This window comes from Pelophylax lessonae, assembly GCF_965119305.1.
Source record: "Pelophylax lessonae genome assembly, chromosome: 11".
Lineage (NCBI taxonomy): Eukaryota > Metazoa > Chordata > Amphibia > Anura > Ranidae > Pelophylax > Pelophylax lessonae.
Genome location: NC_138778.1, coordinates 142,501,248 through 142,521,866, shown reverse-complemented (window position 1 = coordinate 142,521,866; position 20,619 = coordinate 142,501,248). Strand labels below are relative to the sequence as shown.

At 42.7% G+C, this 20,619-nt stretch overlaps 1 protein-coding gene across 4 annotated transcripts in view; it reads left to right on the top strand.

The window, feature by feature from the left end:
- TMEM94 (transmembrane protein 94) overlaps positions 1 to 16,771 on the top strand; it is a 168,538-nt gene extending 151,767 nt beyond the window's left edge. For all 4 annotated transcript variants that reach the window (XM_082271725.1, XM_082271724.1, XM_082271723.1 and 1 more), the window contains 6 exons: positions 1,316 to 1,397; positions 6,567 to 6,715; positions 6,817 to 6,911; positions 6,984 to 7,077; positions 7,159 to 7,329; positions 16,108 to 16,771. In XM_082271725.1, coding sequence (XP_082127851.1) covers positions 1,316 to 1,397; positions 6,567 to 6,715; positions 6,817 to 6,911; positions 6,984 to 7,077; positions 7,159 to 7,329; positions 16,108 to 16,180 — 664 coding nt within the window. In that variant the 3' untranslated portion in view covers positions 16,181 to 16,771. The remainder of the gene's footprint in view (positions 1 to 1,315; positions 1,398 to 6,566; positions 6,716 to 6,816; positions 6,912 to 6,983; positions 7,078 to 7,158; positions 7,330 to 16,107) is intronic.
- The last annotated feature ends 3,848 nt before the right edge of the window (positions 16,772 to 20,619 follow it).

The window sequence follows — 20,619 nt, the reverse complement described above, 5'->3', positions numbered from 1 at the left end:
CCAGAGAATGTTTGCTGAATGTCAGTACAAAAGGTTCACTTTTGTACTTACTTTGTTCCATTCATCTGCAGACCAAATGAATAATCTTTGATCTGTATATATCGTCAACGTAACGTGACCAGTAAAGAACAATTTTTAGATAAAATTTGTTCCTATTTATCGCTTATTAACCCTTAGTTCACCCTAATCCGCCCTAGCAAATGACTTCTTCACCTGTTTTTTTTTTTTTTCTATTTTTCCAACCATAAATGTTTTAACCTTTTTTCATTTTGATTTTTTTCTGTTCAATTATTTTTTTTAGTGTCGCATTTAAAAAAGTGTAAAATGTAAGAATAAAATACCTTTTTCAGTTGAAAAAACCTTTGCAATGCTTCATAACAGATTCATATAATATTGTTAAAATTTAAAAAGGACAAATTCCAAAATAAAAATGATTTTACTATTTTCTTTTTTTAATCTATCACTGATCAAAAAAACGTATTAAAATATATATATATATATATATTTTTTTAGCTTTAAATAAAAAAAATTACAAAAATATTGTTAATTTTTTAGCTATGGTTTGCACAAGAAAAATTTATATTTTTTTTCAGACAATAGAACCAAAAGAGCTTTATTTGTTGAAGACATCAGTGATATATATATATATATATCATATATGTATTTTTTTTTTCTATAAGTAATGACCGTTCTTACAAAATATATTTGCTCTGTTCTTTTCTGTCAATGTATGGAAATATTTAGAAGGTTTTAAATATGTAATTTGGATTTAGCAGTGTATTTGAGCTTTTGCATTTTTATTTTTTTTTTTTTTTCTGATGTTTTTCAAAATTTCATTTGTGTTTGGGTGTTGTTCTATATTTTTGGGCTTTTGTGTTTTTTTTTCAAGGGGAAAACATTTTCAATAAATATATGGATTTAAAAAAAATTGCTCTGGTTCATATGGGTATACAGGGTTCTATTTATAAAACATTAATTGGACAAATATCAGAAGTATTAAAGTTTTCCTGTGTTTTAAGTAATAAACTAATTGCTGTATTGTCAGGTACATCTAGTGGCCAAAATGAATTATATTTTCTCATTGAGGTATTTCAAAACCCTATACCTCATTTTGACCACTAGATGAAGCTGGTTTTAAAGACGGTAATGTGTTACAGAAAATACAGGGACATTTCATACAGCCTACACAAATGCTTCTGACATTTGTCCACCGAATGTTTTATAAATAGAACCCTTTACTATGGTGACATCATAAGTAGCTGTACTGATTATATGTGTGTAGCGAACTACCCTTTGTTTTTTATTTCTCCCACAGTGTCTCACTGGTTGGGAAACCAGCTGACATTTCCATAATGTCTGTAGCAACTGGGAAAAACCTGCGTTCCATACCTAAAAAGGTAAATGCATTCTGATTAGTGGCATTTGTTCTATATATATATATATATATATATATATATATATATATATATATACACAGTGGGTACGGAAAGTATTCAGTCCCCCTTAAATGTTTCACTCTTTGTTATATTGCAGCCCTTTGCTAAAATCATTTAGGTTCATTCTTCTTCCTCATGAATGTACACATAGCACCCCATACTGACAGAAAAACACAGAATTGTTGACATTGTTGCAGATTTATTAAAAAAGAAAAACTGAAATATCACATGGTCCTAAGTATTCAGACCCTTTGCTCAGTATTTAGTAGAAGCCCCCTTTTGATCTAATACAGCCAGGAGTCTTTTTGGGAAAGATGCAACAAGTCTTTCACACCTGGATTTGGGGATCCTCTGCCATTCCTCCTTGCAGATCCTCTCCAGTTCTGTCAGGTTGGATGGTAAACGTTGGTGGACAGCCATTTTTAGGTCTCTCCAGAGATGCTCAATTGGGTTTAAGTCAGGGCTCTGGCTGGGCCATTCAAGAACAGTCACGGAGTTGTTGTGAATGCCTCAGGGTCCACCAGAAATGAGACTCGAAACCTTGAAGTATAACAAGTTATATATAGAATATAAGTAGTCAAAAATAACAGGAAATAACAATGCAGTACACCTTTTGGCATATACAGTTTCAAATAGTAAATGTAAATTAGGATTATTAGATTTATTGATCTTGTCAAAGGATGATTAAAAAATTGATAATGCTACACAATAAAATTGCTAATGTTATAGAACACTTTTTTGTTAGTAGTAAAATCCATGAAGGTTTTTTTTTTCTTTTTTTTTTCAAAGAAAGAACCACCATGATAGATGTGTGAATTTGCACTCTTGTGCACACATTTGCACATCTGAATGAGCTGAATATGGGGGGGGGGGGGCTAGGGAATAGGATATTCACAAAGTCTGTCCTCAGCTCTCTTTACACCACAACCCCCCTTTACAGCACAGCCCCCCCCCCCCTTTTTCACAGTTACCCTTTAAAGCAGGGGTCTTCAAACTATTGCCCTCCAGTTGTTCAGGAACTACAATTCCCATCATGCTTGGTCATGTCTGTGATTGTGAGTGTTTTACAATGCCTCATGGGACGTGTAGTTCCACAACAGCTGGAGGGCCGTAGTTTGAGGGTCCCTGCTTTAAAGCATTCCCACAGTGTCCCCAGCCCCCCCTTTACATCACACCCCCACTTTACATTATGGTGCGCCTTTACAGTGCAGTCCCCTTTACATTATTGTAACAGGGACAGCTCTGTAAATGGGGCACTGTGATGTAAAGGGGACTGCACTGTTTACAGTGCATTCCACTTTATATTACAGTGCCCCCTTTACATCACAGCCCCCCTGCAGTCTGCCCTCTCCCCTCCTTTCCTCTCTAACATCATTCTCGGCCTCCCCTGCTCAGGACTCCCACCTTCAGGGCAGAGGCTGTTACCAGTCCTTGTGTCCTCTCCCAGCTACTCCGCCCACCACCTTGGCCGACGATGTCCTCCTATCAGCAGGGCAGGGGGCAGGAGGAGCTCTCCATTTTGATCTGGAGCTCCTCCTCTGTACAGACACAAATAGAACAAAGGGTGCAAACGTCTAGTGCATTATTTACAGAACCTTATTAACCCCTTGGCGCCGGCTCCTCCTGGGCCTTTAAGGGATATCTGATGCCGGGAGATGGGGGCAGGGTTTATGATCATATGACCGCCCTGATTTGCTGTCACATGGTCGGAAAGCTCCCGATTGCAAGTAGCGATCCACTAGCCGCCGGTAACTGTGCCAGGAGCACGCTCTCGGCACAGCTGTATTTGCAAAATATGGTATGCAAATATGCGGCCTCTCGACGGGCTGGATATTTGCATACTGTCGGTGCCAAGGAGTTAAAGTAGTAACCGCGTTGTACGTAACCAAGGAACCGAAAGGACTAGCAAATGCTGGAACTCCTCTGATTCAAGTCATTGTCATAATACCAGCTGACACATTTTGGAGAACGTTCCCCCTTTTTCAGAGCAAAACTCTACTGCTTCAACCAAAGGCTACTTAACCAGCCAAAGGAAAACTAGTTGGAAGCTTAGGGTCTGGGGGATATCCAGGAGGCCCAGCTACAACTTTTTATGCTCCTGCAGCAAACCAGTGGAATAGCGCAGTTGGTCCGAGCTAGGCATCTGCCTGTCATTTTACAATGAAAAAAGTAGCTTCTCTGCAGCTATTGTAATCCTTATGATATTAATCAAAGGGATGGAGAGCAGAGCAAATCTGCTACCTTTCAAAGAGCCCTGTTCTGCCTCATCTGTCCATGCCTGGACTGGAAGTGGCACTAGCCATAGAGAATGACATCTCAGCAACTGAGATGATAAATATTGCACTGCTCTTGACAGTGAATCAGTGGATTTGAGTTATTTTTAAGGTGGGGGAGGGGTTTTTGCCTTAAAGCCTCAAGTGCAACCAAAATAAAAATGCAAAAACCACCACAAGGGACATAACTTAATAGATCTGTGGGAGCTCTCACTTGCTCTTGTAAAGCGTGCCCGACTATACCTGTCCTTTCTGCCCAGCTCTGCCATTTACAGAGGCCGTACTACAGCTTCTATCAATGAAACCGAATCTATGAATGGAGGATGTGGACCTTTCAATAATCTGCCTTTCCTCCATTCATAGATCCTGAATTTTGTGTTTTTTAACCACTTGCCAGCAACCCTATAGCAGTTTTACTGCTATAGGACGGCCGTGCTTCGCAGAATCATGTGTATATATACGTGATCCTGCACTTCCAGGTATCCAGTGCAAGAGCAAGCCGCCGCTGCCAGCTCGCTCCCGCTGGGATGCTATGCAGCACGAGCTGATCAGCAGGTCCCGTGGACCCGATGTCCTCCAGCACCTGCTGATCGTTCGGTACACAGGCAGATTGCTGTTCTGTCTTTAGGGAAGGCATTGATCCTGTGTTCCTGCAAAGCAGGAACATGGATTACCACTTGCCGACCGCCGCACGACTATTTACTGCGGCAGTCGGCCGCTCCTGGGCAAAGCAACGTAGACCTACGTCGCTCGCCCAGGAGCCTGTAGGAGGCAAGCGCGTGCCGCCGGGGGCGCGCTCCCTACCCCGCTCATTCCCTGCCTTCCCACGCGTGTGACCGGCGGCTCCGATGTCCGCCGGCCACTCGCAATCTTCCACAGGAGAGGGAGAAGGACGGACGGCTGATGTAAACACACCCGTCTGTCATTCTCCCTGATGTAAGCACAGAGGCTATGCGATCCTGCTATGTAGGATAGTATGTCTCTGTGGTTACATCACTAGCCACGCCCCCCCACCCCCCACAGTTAGAATCACGCCCCTAGGGACATATTTAACCCCTTGATCACTAATAAAGTTAACCCCTTTCCCTGCCAGTGTCATTTTTACAGTAACAGTGCATATTTATAGCACTGATTACTGTAGTAATGTCACTGGTACCCCCAAAAGTGTCAAAAATGTCTGTCCGCCGCAATGTCACAGTCCCGCAAAAAAAAATTGCAGATCGCCGCCATTACTAGTTAAAAAGAAATACAATAAAAATGACAAATCTTACCCGTAGTTAGTAAACGCAATAACTTTTGCGCAAACCAATCAAAATACGCTTACTGCGATTTTTTTTTTTTTTACCAAAAATATGTAGAAGAAAACAAATTGGACTAAAATGTTAAAAAATTTTGATTTTTACTTTTTTTTTGAGAATTTCATATAAAAAAATTTGAAAAATATTGTTATTTTTTTCTAAATTGTTGCTCTTTTTTTGTTTATAACGCAAAAAATAAAAATCGCACAGGTGATCAAATACCACCAAAAGAAAGCTCTGTTTGTGGGGAAAAAAGGACGCCAATTTAATTTGACTACAGTGTCGCACCACCGCGCAATTGTCCGTTAAAATCGAGCAGTGCAGAATCGCAAAATAGGGCCTGGTCTTTGAGCAGCCAAATCCTCCGGGGGCTTAATGCCTTCCCCTAGAAAAAGCACCTCCCACAAAGTTAGAAAACACTGGCTAAGCACATAGTTAACCATTTGATTGTCCCTGATGTTTCACCCCCTTCCCAGCCAGTGTCATTAGTATGGTGACAGTGCATATTTTTGTCATGTATCCCAACTGTCCAACATCATATCACAGTCCTGCTATAAATCGTTGATCGCCGCCATTACTAGTATAAAATAAATAAAAATATCCCATAGATTGTAGGAGCTATAACTTTTGTGCAAACTAATCAATGTACACTTATTGGATTTTTTTTTAACCAAAAATATGTATCAGAATACATATTGGCCTAAATTGATTAGGAAATTAGATTTTTATTTTCATTTTTTTTTTTGATATGTTTTATAGAAAAGTAAATAATATTGTTTTTTGTTTTTCATTTTTTTTTCAAAATTGTCTATTTTTGTTTATAACGCATAAATAAAAACCTCAGAGGTGATCAAATACCACCAAAAGAAATCTCTATTTGTGGGAAAAAAAGGATATATATTTTGTTTGGGTACAGCGTCGCACGACTGCGCAATTGTCACTTAAAGTAACGCAGTGCCATATCGAAAAAAAAAAGGCCTTATCATGAAGGGGGGAGGGGTGGGGGTAAATCTTCCAAAGAGCAAGTGGTTAATTTGTCTACATTTTAGGCTTTAAAAGTGCACGTACTCTTGGATCCTCTTATTATATATCTTTGTTAGGTTTCTTTCACACGGCCGCTCAGTTTATTTCGTCCGCTCCTGCACTTTTTTTTTTTTTACGGACATGGATGACACTTGTGCCATCCGGTCCGTATGTCCGCATATCATCCCATCCGTTTGCGGATGATATACGGATATAATGTATGCCTATGGGATTGCGGATGACACCGCTGACATCCGATTTTGCATCATTTCCGTTTTTTAAACGGAAGAAAAAATAGGGTTCTGTTCCGTTCCAAAAAACGGAACAGAACTGAAAGGACACAAATCAGATGTCAGCGGATGGTCATCCACTGACATCCGCAATGCCATTGACATGCATTATGTCCGTATATCACCCGCAAACGGATGGGGTGATATACGGACATACGGAACGCCCGTGTGAAAGAGCCCTTAGTCTTTTAAATCATATTTTTGATACTATGTGTATATAATTGTGATCATTTCCTCCACCATTAGACTCGGCAATATTTCCTGGTATGTTTCCTGCTCAAGTTCCTCCCTTCCTTCTCCTGTTGTCTGGCCTGCTTCTGGTTCTCGCTACAGAGATTTTGTGAGATTTCTTCCCACAATAATGCCACCAACTGTTCTGGGTCTCTGGTTTCCAGGTACAAAATTGGGAATCACATAAGAAAACATATTTCCTCCTGCAGAAGGCAGAATTTGGTGTGCCTAATTATATGTCATGTATTTGTTTTTCTCCTTTCAGCGCTGATCCGGGTGCCCCAGACTGGTTTGGATCCTTTTCCGGGGCATTGCTTGTAGCTCAGAAGTTTTGTGCCTGTCTCATTGTCCTACACATAGGTAAGCAGAACCTGCTGATGAAAGTGAGAGTAGTGTGGACTGTGTCTCTAAATGTCTTTTGCCTCTTCCCAGTGTTTATCTCGGTCAGTCATGTCCATCGTTCTAAATCTCTATGGAAGAGGAACCCCTTCAGCAATATATGGTGGAGCCTGACTCTCCCTGTCTTGTGAGTACTTGGTGCTTCTCTAAACTGTGCAATGTGTTTGTTGGGCGTTTTCTACCTTCTTGATGGTATTTTGTGTCTCAGGGTTCTCGCACAAGGACTACAGACAGCCTTAGACCTACAGCTGTGGGCAAATCCGGATTCTCCTTTAAAGTTCAGCCTTTGGGACATCCCCCTACTGTCATGGCTGTCAGGGTCACTTTCCCTCCTTGTCGTTCTAATTATCAATGAAATTGTCAAACTGCATGAAATAAGGTACTGACTTTTTTTTTCATATAAGATTTTTCTTATAAAAAGTGTATCGTTATTTTATGTACAAAGTCACTCTGAAGTCCTCATTATAAACAGTTTTAGGGAGAGATCTGTATGGACAATAGACGATGTGAAAGGGGTAGTAATTGGTAAATAAAAAGATCAGACAGTCAAACATACTGAAATTGTTTTGAGTGCTTATAGACCAGAATTGTTGGTCAGAAGAACCAAAAGGTATAGAATGATTCTTTGCTCGCATGTACAGGAGTGCAGTCTTCATCTGATGCAGCTGCATCATGTGATGTCCTTTTAGTTTAATTAAAAGTTCATAATGAAAAAAGTTAGTTTTTTTCTTGTTCATTCAGTGTGCGTTTATCTTTTGCATTTTTTTTTCTGTAAAGCTGAACTAACACCAGACAACCTCACACCCTCAGTCCTCACTGTACTTATATCCAGGGTTGCCAAGCTGTCAGAACCCCCATAACTGTTCCAGCTGCCTGGGGATTTGAAATCCCTGCTGTTCCCCCTCTTCTCCATCAGCCCTTCTGGCACAGACCAGATGGATTCTAATTGGTCAGCGCCAATCACAGTGACAGAGCTGACCAATCGAAACTCCGAATTCATCTGGTCTGTTCCAGAAGCGCTGATGGAGGCACCAACAGCACAGCAACCCCAGAGGGTAAATACAGCAGGGACAGGGGGAGTGGGGCAGGGAGGGTGTCTGGTGCTAGTTCACCTTTACATTTTTTTTTCCTGTAAAGATGAACTAACTCTTAAAGGGACACAAGATTCAGTTAATCAGAGACACTTAAAGCGGAGTTCCACCCTCAAAAAGAACTTTCCCCATCCGCTTGCTCTAAATTACCTGAAAAATAATTGGATAATTAAACATTTTTTTTTTTGATTCACTTACCTTGTTTTTAAAGAAAATATACTTACCTTCCTTCCTCTTCCTCCCTCTGCGGACACAGCCACCGACGTCACTTCCTACTTGCATTGACTCCTGGGAGATGAGCGTCATCAATCCCAGGACTCAATGCGCCTGCACCGACCCTGCTTGTCACTTCCAGTGCAGGTGCATCATTCCCTGCTAAACAGCTTCTGGGCATGCCCAGAAGCTGTGCAGGGATGACGCGCCTGCACCGAAAGTGACGAGCAGGGCCGGTGCAGGGCATTCTGGGACTCCGACGTCACCGAAGAGGACACCAAAGAGGACACTCTGGCTTCAGCTGCCCACACCTGAGATGGCAGCGCTGGACAAGACATTTTCAAGGTAAGTATTTCTTCTAAATGGTAAGTGAAACAGGGGACAGTTCAGAGGCTATCCCAGGGGTATTTTTTTCTAAAAAAAAAAAAGTTTTTCAGGGTGGAACTCTGCTTTAAGATACAGTATACTACCATCTTCAGGAGGAATCGTATACTGACAAACAAAAATGGCCAGCCAGGTATAGACCCTCCCACTACCAGCATGCTTCAGTTCTTTGCTAGTATCCTTAGGAAGATGGATGTCTTTTCTCTACTAAAAATTTGTGTAACCATTTTTATTGTTTTGCTTCAATTATTTCAACTACCTGCTGCTGAGCTCAGGTCTTTATGGAGCTATTCAGATCAGCGTTTCCTCTGTGCTGCCTTGGAGGTCATACCTGGAAATTGTGGGGCCTGCCTGGAATGAGACTTTCAAGCACTGGGCTCTGCTTGTGGCATCTACGCCAGACCTTAGTTTACTGTGGTAATTAGCAGCACAGGGCTCTAGGTCCAGAGCCATGGCACAACCTTTGGTGTGACCCAGTCTAGAAGACTCACTTGAGTACACCCATGAATGGAGCGGAGCGAACCTGGAATGTCACCTTCGGGTACTGGGCTTCATGCTGAACTTCAGTCTGTTCCCACCTTTTTCAGTATGAGATAGTTCTTCCTGCCATTGATCCTTTTTGTAAGAGACTCTGGCTTTTCACTTCAGTTAGTCCTTTCTGCCTCCTACACTGACCTTTTCACCTCCTGCCTTTTAACCCTCTAATGTTTTCAGCAGCTGGTTTGTGAATTCCCAGGGTTGCTTTCTTGATGTCCTAAAATAAAGTTGCCTCAGTCTAGCAATGCAACATGATGAATCCCAAGCACAAAGGAAGTAGCCCTGCAGTTGTATCAGGCCTGTCTCGTTAATGATCCACTCCAGGGTGGCCTCTAGTGTTCCTCCTCAGGGACCGGACACTGATAGTGTTGAATGTTTATTTTTAGACCACACTGTCCTTGGAGTCTCCCTTAGCTCCATCTGGGGTAACACCCTCCTTTACCTTATTCAAGTAATTTTTCGATATAGCTTTGCTAGAGCTTATGGACGAAGAGAAAAAAATGATTTCTCAGAAAACCTAGACTGAAAGTGTACTTCTATACCTTCTCCAGAAACGTTTGCTGACATTGCTGCAGCTGTGGTGGCCTCTGAACCTTCTGTTGCAGATCCGCTGTCAGAATCTTTAAAAACTGTTCTGAATATTGGTGGTTCTTGAAGAGCTGAGAACCTGTTTAAGACTGGAATAGCCTAAGTGACTAGTTCAAGCAACTATTTCAGTTACTAGTTTGGGATCTCTGAAAGGTAGACTCCTCACTTGCACCTGTTCTTTACGGAGACCCTGAAAAATGATTCACTCATCCAAAACATTTTACCTACCAATATCCATTGGAAGAGGCTTTTAATAAGGAGGCTGTGCCCACTGTGGATCTGGCTGTATATCCCCTTAATAGAACACTGATTATACCTATTGAGAGTGCATCATTGTTTATGGATCCCATTGACAAGGGGCTGGAAGCTATTTCAAAATCCCTGTTTTCATTAGTAGGCCTTGATATGCAGCCTACCATAGTCGTAATGTTTATTTGTCAAACATTAGTGGCATACTAATCTTTTGTGACAGAATCCAGCTAAAATCCTTACTGATCCTTTATTTGTAGAGAGCTTAGAGCTTAAATCTTCAGCCTTACACTGTTGCGTAGATGGGTTAGTTGATATTGTCTGTCTTATTTCCAGAGTCTCATGTCTGTGAATATGCAAAGAACCCTTCGCTGAAATCTTGCTCTGGGGAATAGCAATGTAAAAAAAAACGCTTGCTGAACAAACCTTTTGATGGTGAGCTTCTCTTTGGTGCATCTTTAGACAACTTCATAAAATATGCAACTGGTGCTAAGATGTCTCATTTGCCCCAGGAAAACAAACATAGGTCTCTTTCAAGAAAGATCTCTCCCACCTCTAAAGCCAAGAAAAGTTCCAATCCAAGGCCAAACCTAAAGCTAGATTCCCAGTTCAATGTCAGACTTTGTGCCCCTTTAACCATACCTGCAGACAAGTCCTCTTCGTCTTTAGTGGATGCCCCCACTTTCCAAAGCACAGGGAACTTGTGTTCGTCTTTGCATACGCCCAGTATTTTCAGTCCGACTTTGGGGGCGGTTTTACAGACATCTGTGCGGGTTCCTGCACATATGTCTATTAAGTAGTGCAGAAACTACTTTTGGAAACCGATTCAGATGGTGCCATTGCTGGCAATTGGCTCCAATTTGACATGTCAAACAGCATGTCAAATCAGACCAATGCGAACATGGGCTTAAACTCTTCTAAAACCAAATGAGGGCATCTACTCCATCTTGTATTTGAATGCTTTAAATGTTTTCCTTTGAGTCCAGATTTTTGCTTAGAATCCACTGGTTCTGTCATAAGCTCCCTCCATCAGGGAGACTGTCTATCCTCTGTGGACATCAAGATTACTTGCATGTCTCAATCTGTAGCACCAATGCTATCTCCATTTTTCTGTAGCCACACAGCTCTATATGTTTGTAGCCCTTACATTTGGTCTGTCTTCTGCTCCTCACGTGTTCACCAAGGTATTCGCACTGATTCTATTTTTACTGCATTCTCGTCATTCACCATTGTGGAATACCTGAACGATCTCTACTGCAGGAACAGTTGGCACAGAATTTAACTGAAAATGTATTGTGGACAGTCCAAACCTTGAAAAAATGTGGTTTTATCCTGAACTTTTAGAAATTGACTCTAGAGCCAACTCATTGTTTGTAGTATCTGGGTTTCATTCTAGACACAGCTCTGCTCCCAAACTCAGTACAGGAATCCTCCAATTCTGTATGAGAGTCCTGGCAATGGTAGCATCCTTTGAGGTAGTTTCACTTGTTCAGTTTCACCTCAGACCCCTTAAATACACAATTCTTTCATTGTGCGACAAATCAACTTATTGTCTACTCTAGACAAACCTACTTCTGGTCTTGGTGGCTGAGCTGTGGAGTTGGGGAAATCCCATCTTCTGTAGTCTTTAAAGAGCCTAACACTAGATGCCAGCCTGAAAAGGAGACACCTGGTCTGTGTAGGCGGCTTGGCTGAAGAATCTCATCTACCGATCAGCATTCTGGAGCTCCAGACGATTTAGTTGTCCGTACAGCATTAGACGCTCCTAATGGAAGATCATCCGATCAGGATTCAGTCTGATGTTGGCACAGTAGTGACGTACATCAACCATCAAGGATGAACCAGAAACACTGCTGCAGCAAAAAAGGTAGACATCATTGGAAAGAGCTCCACATTCCATTCTTGTCCACTGTTCACATTCCAAGCAGACTACATCAACAGGCAGTGTCTGGATCTGTGAGAATGGTCTCTAGGTCTTGGAAGTCTCTTAGGACCTTTGTCAGAAGTGAGGCCTGCCGGATATGGACCTTCTGGCATCCATGTTCAACTCTGAACCAGACAGATTTTCTGCAGGTTCAGAGATCCTCTGGCAGAAGCAGTGGATGCTCTGGTGGCCCTCTGAGATTAGTACAACCTAATATACCTGAACCTGATATAGTTTCCCTCTCTAAAACTGCTTCTTCGTCTCCAACCTTCTCAAATTTTTGGCAGACATCTTGAGAACTCTTCCACATTGACTAGATCTCCTATTACCACCCTACTTCACAGTTGCTAGCTTTAAGAGCATGGCTTCACTTGGTGTAAGGAAATAAGCTTTTACCTTGGGAAATTACTCCATGGGAAGAATCCTGACCTTTCTGCAGTCAGGACTGGATTGGCATTGTGCCTTTCATAACATAAAGATACACAATTCAGCAATTGTGATCCTTTTTCAAAGACTGCTAGATTCAATTACATTTTTTTTGGATAAAGTATAACTAAAGTCAAATTTTTTTTTGTTTTGGATAGAATAGAGAAGGATTAGAACACTTGTCAGGTTTTTATTGCAAGAGTGGTTGACCCCATTTGTCCTGGAAGCCTTGGGTTTAATGTTCTTCAGGGCGAATTCACACTGTAAACCCTTAAATTGCATAGTAGCTGGAGCAATTCACTGCTGTGGCCACTCAGCATTGTTGTCTGCGCTGGTGGGCAGCGTGGTGTGCGATTCAGCGCATCACATGGCTCCCCCCCCTTTTTTTTTTGTTTTGTATTAGCTTTATTTGAAGTGTACAAAATGTACATTTAATTCACTGCAATGTCAGGCAGCGCGATGCAATGGTACATTTTTTGTTGATCAATGCTCAATGCACATGTGCTGTTTTCTTCGAACTGTTTATGATTGATTTCCCAACTAATGTTTAGAAATAATTTAATTACGCAACAAAATTCTGACATGACGGATCTTTCTTTCTTTTACTCTTTCTTTGCATTTCGAGAATCGAAATGTGCCCACTAACATTTCTAAAGTTGAACAATTGGGCTTACTGAATGCTTTTTCAAGTGATTTTCTATGTATGGCCAGATTTGGTGTTTCAATACCAAGCAGACTGCTTTTAGACTACCCAATTTTCTTAGATGAACTGAATCCTGTGTCCCCTAATGGATGAGAAAGATAACAGGATTTTTGTACTTACTATACTGTTTTTCTTTTCTTTTTGTGTGTATATTGGGGGATACAGGTCCTACTGCTGCTGGACTCTATTAGTACTTTTCTACAAATATGAAACATGCTGGAGGTGGGAGAGGTTGTGCCTTTAGAGCCAAAAAACAGATTTCATAAGTATAAAAATCCTGTTTTTTTTTGTTTTTTTTCCATACCATAGGTTGTATGTAGGACAAGGGGATTTCAGGTTTATCGGGAATGTTTTTGAAAATATTGCACAAGTTATAAAAGGCAATAAAGGAATTAAGTAATGGAGCTGATGACTTTTTTTTTATAACCAATGTTATCCATAGTTCTGATTGGCAATGGATGGTTTGGGGATGTTGATATTTTAAGGCCTCTCCAAATTGCCATTAAGAGACATTTAAAATTGTTGACATTGACCTTTTTATTTTCTGTCTCCCTCTGAGCCTTTGATACTGGAAATGATAACAGGTTCTTGTTTCTTTTTTCAAACTCTCAATACAACTACAGTGGAGAAAATATTTATTTGATCCTCTGCAGATTTTGTAAGTTTGCTCACTTACAAAGAAATGAACGGTCTATCATTTTTATCATAGGTGTATCTTAAATGATAGAGACAGAAAATCAACCAAAAATGCAGAAAAAACACATGATACAAATGTTTTAAATTGATTTGCAGTTCAGTGGGTAAAATAGGTATTTGATCCTCTACCAACCAACAATAATTCTGGCTCCCACAGTATGTGTTAATGTGGTACACAGATACCCTGTCAATTTAAAGCAGAGTTCCGGCCTCAAAATTGACTTTGGTCCATCCACTTGCTCTAGGTCACCTGAAAAAGAAATGGATATTGACGATTTTTTTTTTTTTGTTTACCTACTTTGTTTTTGAAGAAAATATACTTACCTTCCTTCCACTTCCTCCCTCTGCGGCCCGTGGCCCGCGCCGTCACTTCCTGCTTGCATTAACTCCTGGGAGCTGAACGTCATCGCTCCCAGGAATCAATGCACGTGCACCGGCCCTGCTTGTCACTTCTGGTGCAGACGCGTCATTCCCTGCTTAACAGCTTCTGGGCATGCCCAGAAGCTGTGCAGGGATGAAGCGCCTGCACCGGAAGTGACGAGCTGGGGCGGTGCAGGGCATTCTGGGACTGAAGAGGACGCTCTGGCTTCAGCTGCCCACACCTGAGATGGCAGCGCTGGACAAGACATTTTCAAGGTAAGTATTTCTTCTAAAAGGTAAGTGCAACCTGGGACAGTTCAGATGCTATCCATTCTGAAATGCACTAGCCCTGACTGTCCCGGGGATATTTTTTATCTAAAAAACCTTTATGAGGCCGGAACTCTGCTTTAAGAAGGTGCTCTTAATGACAACTCGTTATGTGTATAAAAGACACATGTTTACAGAATCTCTTTCTCCATTCAAACCTCACCATCATGGGCAAGACCAAAGAGCTTTTAAAGAACATTGGGGACAAGATTGTAGACCTGCACAAGGCTGGAATGGGCTACAAGTCCATCAGCAAGAAGCTTGGTGAGAAGACGACAACTGTTGGAGAGATTATTTGCAAATGGAAGAAATACAAAATAACCATAATTCGCTCTCGGTCTGGAGCTCCATGCAAGATTTCACCTCATGGGGTAAGGATGATCATGAGAAAAGTGAGGGATCTGCCCAGAACTACACGGAAGGAGCTTGTGAATGATCTCAAAGCAGTTGTAACCACCGTCACCAATCTCAAGGCAGTTGTAACCACCGACACCAAACAAACCATTGGTAACACAATACGCCGCCATGGATTAAAATCCTGCAGCACCAGCAAGGTCCCCCTCCTCAAGAAGGCACATGTACAGGCCCATCTTAAGTTTGCCAATGAACATCTAAATGATTCGGAGAGGGATTGTGAGAAAGTACTGTGGTCAGAAGAGACCGAAATTGAGCTCTTTGGCATAAACTCGACTCGCCGTGTTTGGAGGAAGACAAATGCTGACTATGGCCCTAAGAACACCATCCCTACAGTCAAGCACGGAGGTGGAAACATTATGGTTTGGGGCTGTTTCTCTGCTAAAGGTACAGGCTGACTTTGCTGCATTGAGGGGCCAATAAGCGGGGCCTTGTATTGTAAAATTTTAGATGAGAACCTTCTTCCCCCAGCCAGAACACTGAAGATGGGTCATGGATGGGTCTTCCAGCATGACAATGACCAAAAACATACCGCCAAGGCAACAAATGAGCGGCTCAAGAAAAAGCACATTAAGGTCATGGAGTGGCCTAGCCAGTCTCCAGACCTTAATCCTATGGAAAATGTATAGGGGGAGCTGAAACTTTGATTTGCCAAGCGACAGCCAAGAAACCTTAAGGATTTAGAGAAGATCCCTCCTGAAATGTGTGCAAACCTGGTAACCAACTACAAGAAACTTCTTACCTCTGTGCTTGCCAACAAGGGTTTCTCCACCAACTTCTAAGTCATGTTTTGCTTGGGAACCAAATACTTATTTTGTTCACTGAACGGCAACTCAATTTATAACATTTATATCGTGATTTTTGGTTGATATCCTGTTTCTAACATTTAAAATACACCTATAATAAAAATGACAGATCTCTAATTTCTTTGTAAGTGGGCAAACTTACAACATCTACAGGGGGTCAAATAATAATTTTCCCCACTTTTTGCTCTTTATAACCAGTACACTATTTTGAAAAAAATCTTTCATATAGATTGACCACAAAGCAGTGAGGCAGAGGAACCTGCCAGTAGGGTTCTGCCCCCTACTGGCGGGTTCCTCTGCCTCACTGCTTTGTGGTCAATCTTTATGAAAGTGCTTTTTCAAATTCTATTGGGATGAGGGTGCCTTTTTCTTTCTGCAAATTCTATGTAATAGCCGCCTCCCTTCTTCTTATCCAATACACTATTTTGTTTTCTTTCAGGGCTCGTGTCCGTTATCAGAAGAGACAAAAGCTGCAGTTTGAAACAAAGCTTGGCATGAACTCTCCCTTCTGATTGCACTGTTTAGCACCATGCACTGTGGTGTTCATTGTTCCCACAGCGTCTGATGAGGGGGAGGCAGACAGGGCTGGTATAGTTTGACCTCACTGTTGGATAGATGCTGCTTACATAGCTATTTATATCTCACCGAAACCAGCTGTCACCACCAGTGCCTCCTCCCTCCACCTCCTGTGCCTCCACCGTCTCCCTGCCTGTTTACATATACTTAGCAGTTGGAGAAAGCTGAACAGTACCTTTTTCTGGTCTTCTCCCTTCTGCACTGAAAGATTAACGGAGGGGGGACTTCAAGTCTCTACCCTATCATTGTTCCTTCCTGTCACATGCATGGTTGACCCTGCTGGCGCAAAGTTCTGTTTTTCAATAGGTGTCCTCCAGGCCTCTGTGCCACGTGCATGGCTTAACTAGCATGGAAATCTCTAATGTCTTTTGAACCACTGGACTGTGCTGTATGCTGCATTTGTGCACAGAGTTAATTGGTAGTAGTTTTTTTTTGTTTTTTTTATGGATGTATATTTTCTTAAAAAAAAAAAATATTAAGGGAACTGTGATTTGTACTAAAATGTGTAAATAAATCATGTATATAGACCTCTGTTATCGTGTTTAATGATTATATGCTAAATGCTTATATGATTTAATGATAAAGGGACACTGACTACGGGGGTGTCTTCCCCCATTCAATTGAGGTATGTGGGATTGTCTCCTGCACAGCAGGTCTGTTGCTGATCTTCACATAGCAATCAGTTGAATGCCTAGAGTGGTGATTGTTAGATGCTGGGACAGATGAATTAGATTAGTTAACCAATTTTTTTTACATAATGGCATTTATTGGATTTTGGAATTAAATCTAGAAAGTCAATCTTACAGGAGCTAAACCCCCCTTACAATGTGTGTACTCGTGTTCAGTCCTTTAGAACAGTGGTCTCCAAACTGCGGCCCTTTGCTTGCTTCTATCCAGCCCTCGCTGCACTATTTAATTTACTGGTACTAACTAGTGATCGACCGTTATTGGTTTTTCGTTACCGATACCGATATTTTGGCCATTGCATATCGGTATCGGCTGATATTGGCCGATATTTTCGTACATTTACATTTTTTTTTTTTATCACATGACAGGTACTCTTGTGGAGGGATCTGGGGGTCTAAAAGACCCCAAACCCCTCCTCGGCACTGAAAAAAATTCAAAACACCAAGTTTGGCTATTGTGAATGCTGTCATTTTTTTTAAATCTTACGCCGAGTACCCGGAAGTGATGTCATGACATCACTTCCGGGTTTTTACATGGAGACCCGATCAGAGCCGAATGCGGCTTTGATCGGGTCTTCGGCGGACATGCAGGCTGGTTTCCTGGTGGGATGGGAGACCCAGGTGAGCTACGGGGGGTGGGGAGACGTCCCCTCCTGCTCCTTGTAATGACAGCCGAGCGACTTCTCAGCCGCATCGGTTGTCATTACAAGACAGCCAACCGTCGGCTATGGGCGCCGGTACCGGGGCGATGCCTCTAGCTGCAGGTATCACTCTGGTACAAGCACTTTCCTGAAATATCAGCAATATCGGTCACCTTGGTGCATGTCGGCCCTCAAAATATAGGCTTTACCGATAATCGGTCGATCACTAGTACTAACAATGGGGCATAATTACTCCCCACTGACACTAATGAAGGGGAACAATTCTGCCCAATGACACCCAACAATAGGGCACAGTTTCTCCAAATGACACCAAAGATAGTTTTTCCCACTGATGTCAGGAAATTTTCTACTACCAATATCCACAGTCCGGCCCCCCTAAAGTCTGAAGGACAGTAAACTGGCCCCTTGTTTAGAAAGTTTGGAAACCCCTGCTTTAGAAAACAGTTCTGATATGTAGAATCCCTCACCAGGTTACCAAAGTGCAACTTCTCATCTTCTGCTGGACTGTTGGGGATCTCTGTTACCAATTCGTTTATCTATAAAAATGACAAAGTGTAATTTCTCTATCGCTCATTGACAGACGTAGTCTTCTTGATTCTCAAGAGCTGGGTTATGTTGTCTCCGCAGGAGTAGGACTAGGCAGAAAGACAAAACGTTCTGGCTCCACCTTAGGGGCAGTCCCTGAGGGTATATCCTCCCTCTCTCTGCTACAGGGAATCAGTTTTTTTCTGTCTAGTCAGGAGTAAGGACCTAAGTTCCTTGCTGGGATCTTTTGGTCCTGGCAAGACTTTTTTTCTTAAGAAAAAGACATTTTTAGGTAGTTTTTCTCCAGTGTTTTTTTCCTGTGAGATCTTCAAGCAAAAAATGCCGGACTGGGCGACACTTGTGGTCACCCCAGCCGGCCTACGAGCGCGCGCAGACCATGGCATTGCGCTTGGTCGGCCGCGACATATTCAAGTAAGTATGCGGGGCCGGGCGACGGGCTGGATGTTGAGATCCAGTGGTCACCCCGGTTTCTGCCTACGAGCGCGTGCAGACCAGAGCTCCGCGCTGGGTCGGCCGCGACGGAGTCCCAGTGAAGGGACTGACTTTGCGAGTTAAAAGTCTCGCTTGGACGCCAGGTACCAGAGAGTCGAGGCGTCCGGAGTGGTCCACAAACCCCCACCCCGGTGGAGAGGGTATTGTGAAGAGAGGGTGCCTGTCGGTTCGGTATGGTGAGTAAACGTTCCCTTTTTTCCTCGTTATGAGGCAGTATGTATTATGGGCCCCTCCATATATGGTCAGTATATATCTGATACTTACAAGTCCCCCTTGTAATACAGCTTGTGTTTGTGGGAAGTGGACTTGGTTTAAGAGCTAACACTCTACCCAGCAGACTGTAACATTACAGCAGACATAGGAGGTATAATCCTACCTTATGTGTAGTGTATCTTCTGTAGATCCATATATCGCCTCTTAGCAGAGATGCAGGTGGATGTGCTGGGAAAACGATTTCGGCGGTCCGCCGCCATTTTGCCGTAGACCGAATGCATGTATGTCCTCAGGTCACGCCGGCCGCCATGTTTTTGGAGTCTTATGTCTCTTCTATGGGGGCGGCCATGTTTTGTGAGCCCAGCTACCTCGTGGAGAGCTGGGAACGCCGGAAGGCGTACACAGGGGGCGGAGCCACGCCTTCTACCCGGGAAAAAGCAAACAGCTCCTTCCAGTCTGTGTAAGACAGACGCTGACTGCAGTTGGTTGGAAACTGCACTGCATCGGTTGGTGAGCCTTGGGGGTCCCTCTCTCTCTCTCTGTGGGATCGAGAAGCAGGTACTCTGAGGGGCGCTATTGCGCTAGGGGGAGACACACAAAAAAAAAAAAAAAAAAGTTTTTTTGTTTTGCTGGCAAAGGTGTCCTGTATTAACATGGACCCTGCCACTCATGTATCTCATCCGGATCCCCTCGAGGGGTCTGCGGGATCCTCCAGCACCCCATTGACAATTGAATCATTGTCAGCTATTATGGAAACTTTTGTGTCCCGGGTGGAAGTGGCTTGTCAGGGACAGGGCGCAAGAAAGCGACCCCCGCCTAACCCCATATTATCTGAAACCTCGGATTCAGACTCTGAGCCTATTTCTGCAGTTGCAGGTACTTCATCTGGGATTGGTGTCTCGGGTCCTGTCTCTTCAGACAGTGAGGAGGATGTTTCGGCATCCGCCATAGCCCGAGAGGAAGCGTTGGTAAACGCACTCATTGTATCTGTTCAAGAGACCTTAAGGTTACAGGGTATTCCATCGGAAATAGCTGAGTGGCGAAGGTTTTTCCATTGCCCAAATGTTTTGGCAATCCAATCGAAGAAGAATGGCGTCTGCCAAAACGCACTTTTACTATTTCTAAACGCATTGACAGGCGTTATCCGTTTGAGGAAACCCTTATTAAGAAATGGACAGAACCACCTGTGGTGGATTCACCAATTGCTAGATTGAATAAAGCCACGGTTATTCCTTTAGAAGACGCTCCGTCTTTTAAAGATCCAGTGGATCGCAAGATAGAAGCTATGTCTCGCACCATGTTTTCCTTGATTGGATCAGCTTTCAGACCTATAATAGCTATTGGTCTGGTTTCGCAGGCTGTAACTGAATGGACCAAGTGGTTACGCCGGGACTTAGAAGAGGTCCCTCAGGCGGTATCAGATTTGTTGGAACAAATGATACAGGGGTTACAGTTTGTGTGTGATGCGGCGTTAGACGCCACTCCATTATTGGCGCGAGCATCAGTCTCAGCAGTGGTTCACAGTGGTTCACAGTGGCGTACACTGTGGCTAAAAGGTTGGTTAGCCGACCAAGGTTCCAAAAGAATATTGGCTAATATCCCCTTTTCAGGAGAGCGTCTATTTGGAGCCAACTTAGATGAGATCATTAAAGATCTCACGGGTGGAAAGAGCACCTTTTTACCGCAAAATTTTAAAGGTAGAGGAACTCGTCAAAGACGAGGGCCTTCTTTTTCTGCTCACAAGAGGTTTTTTCGTCCTGCGGGTGAAAAAACTAA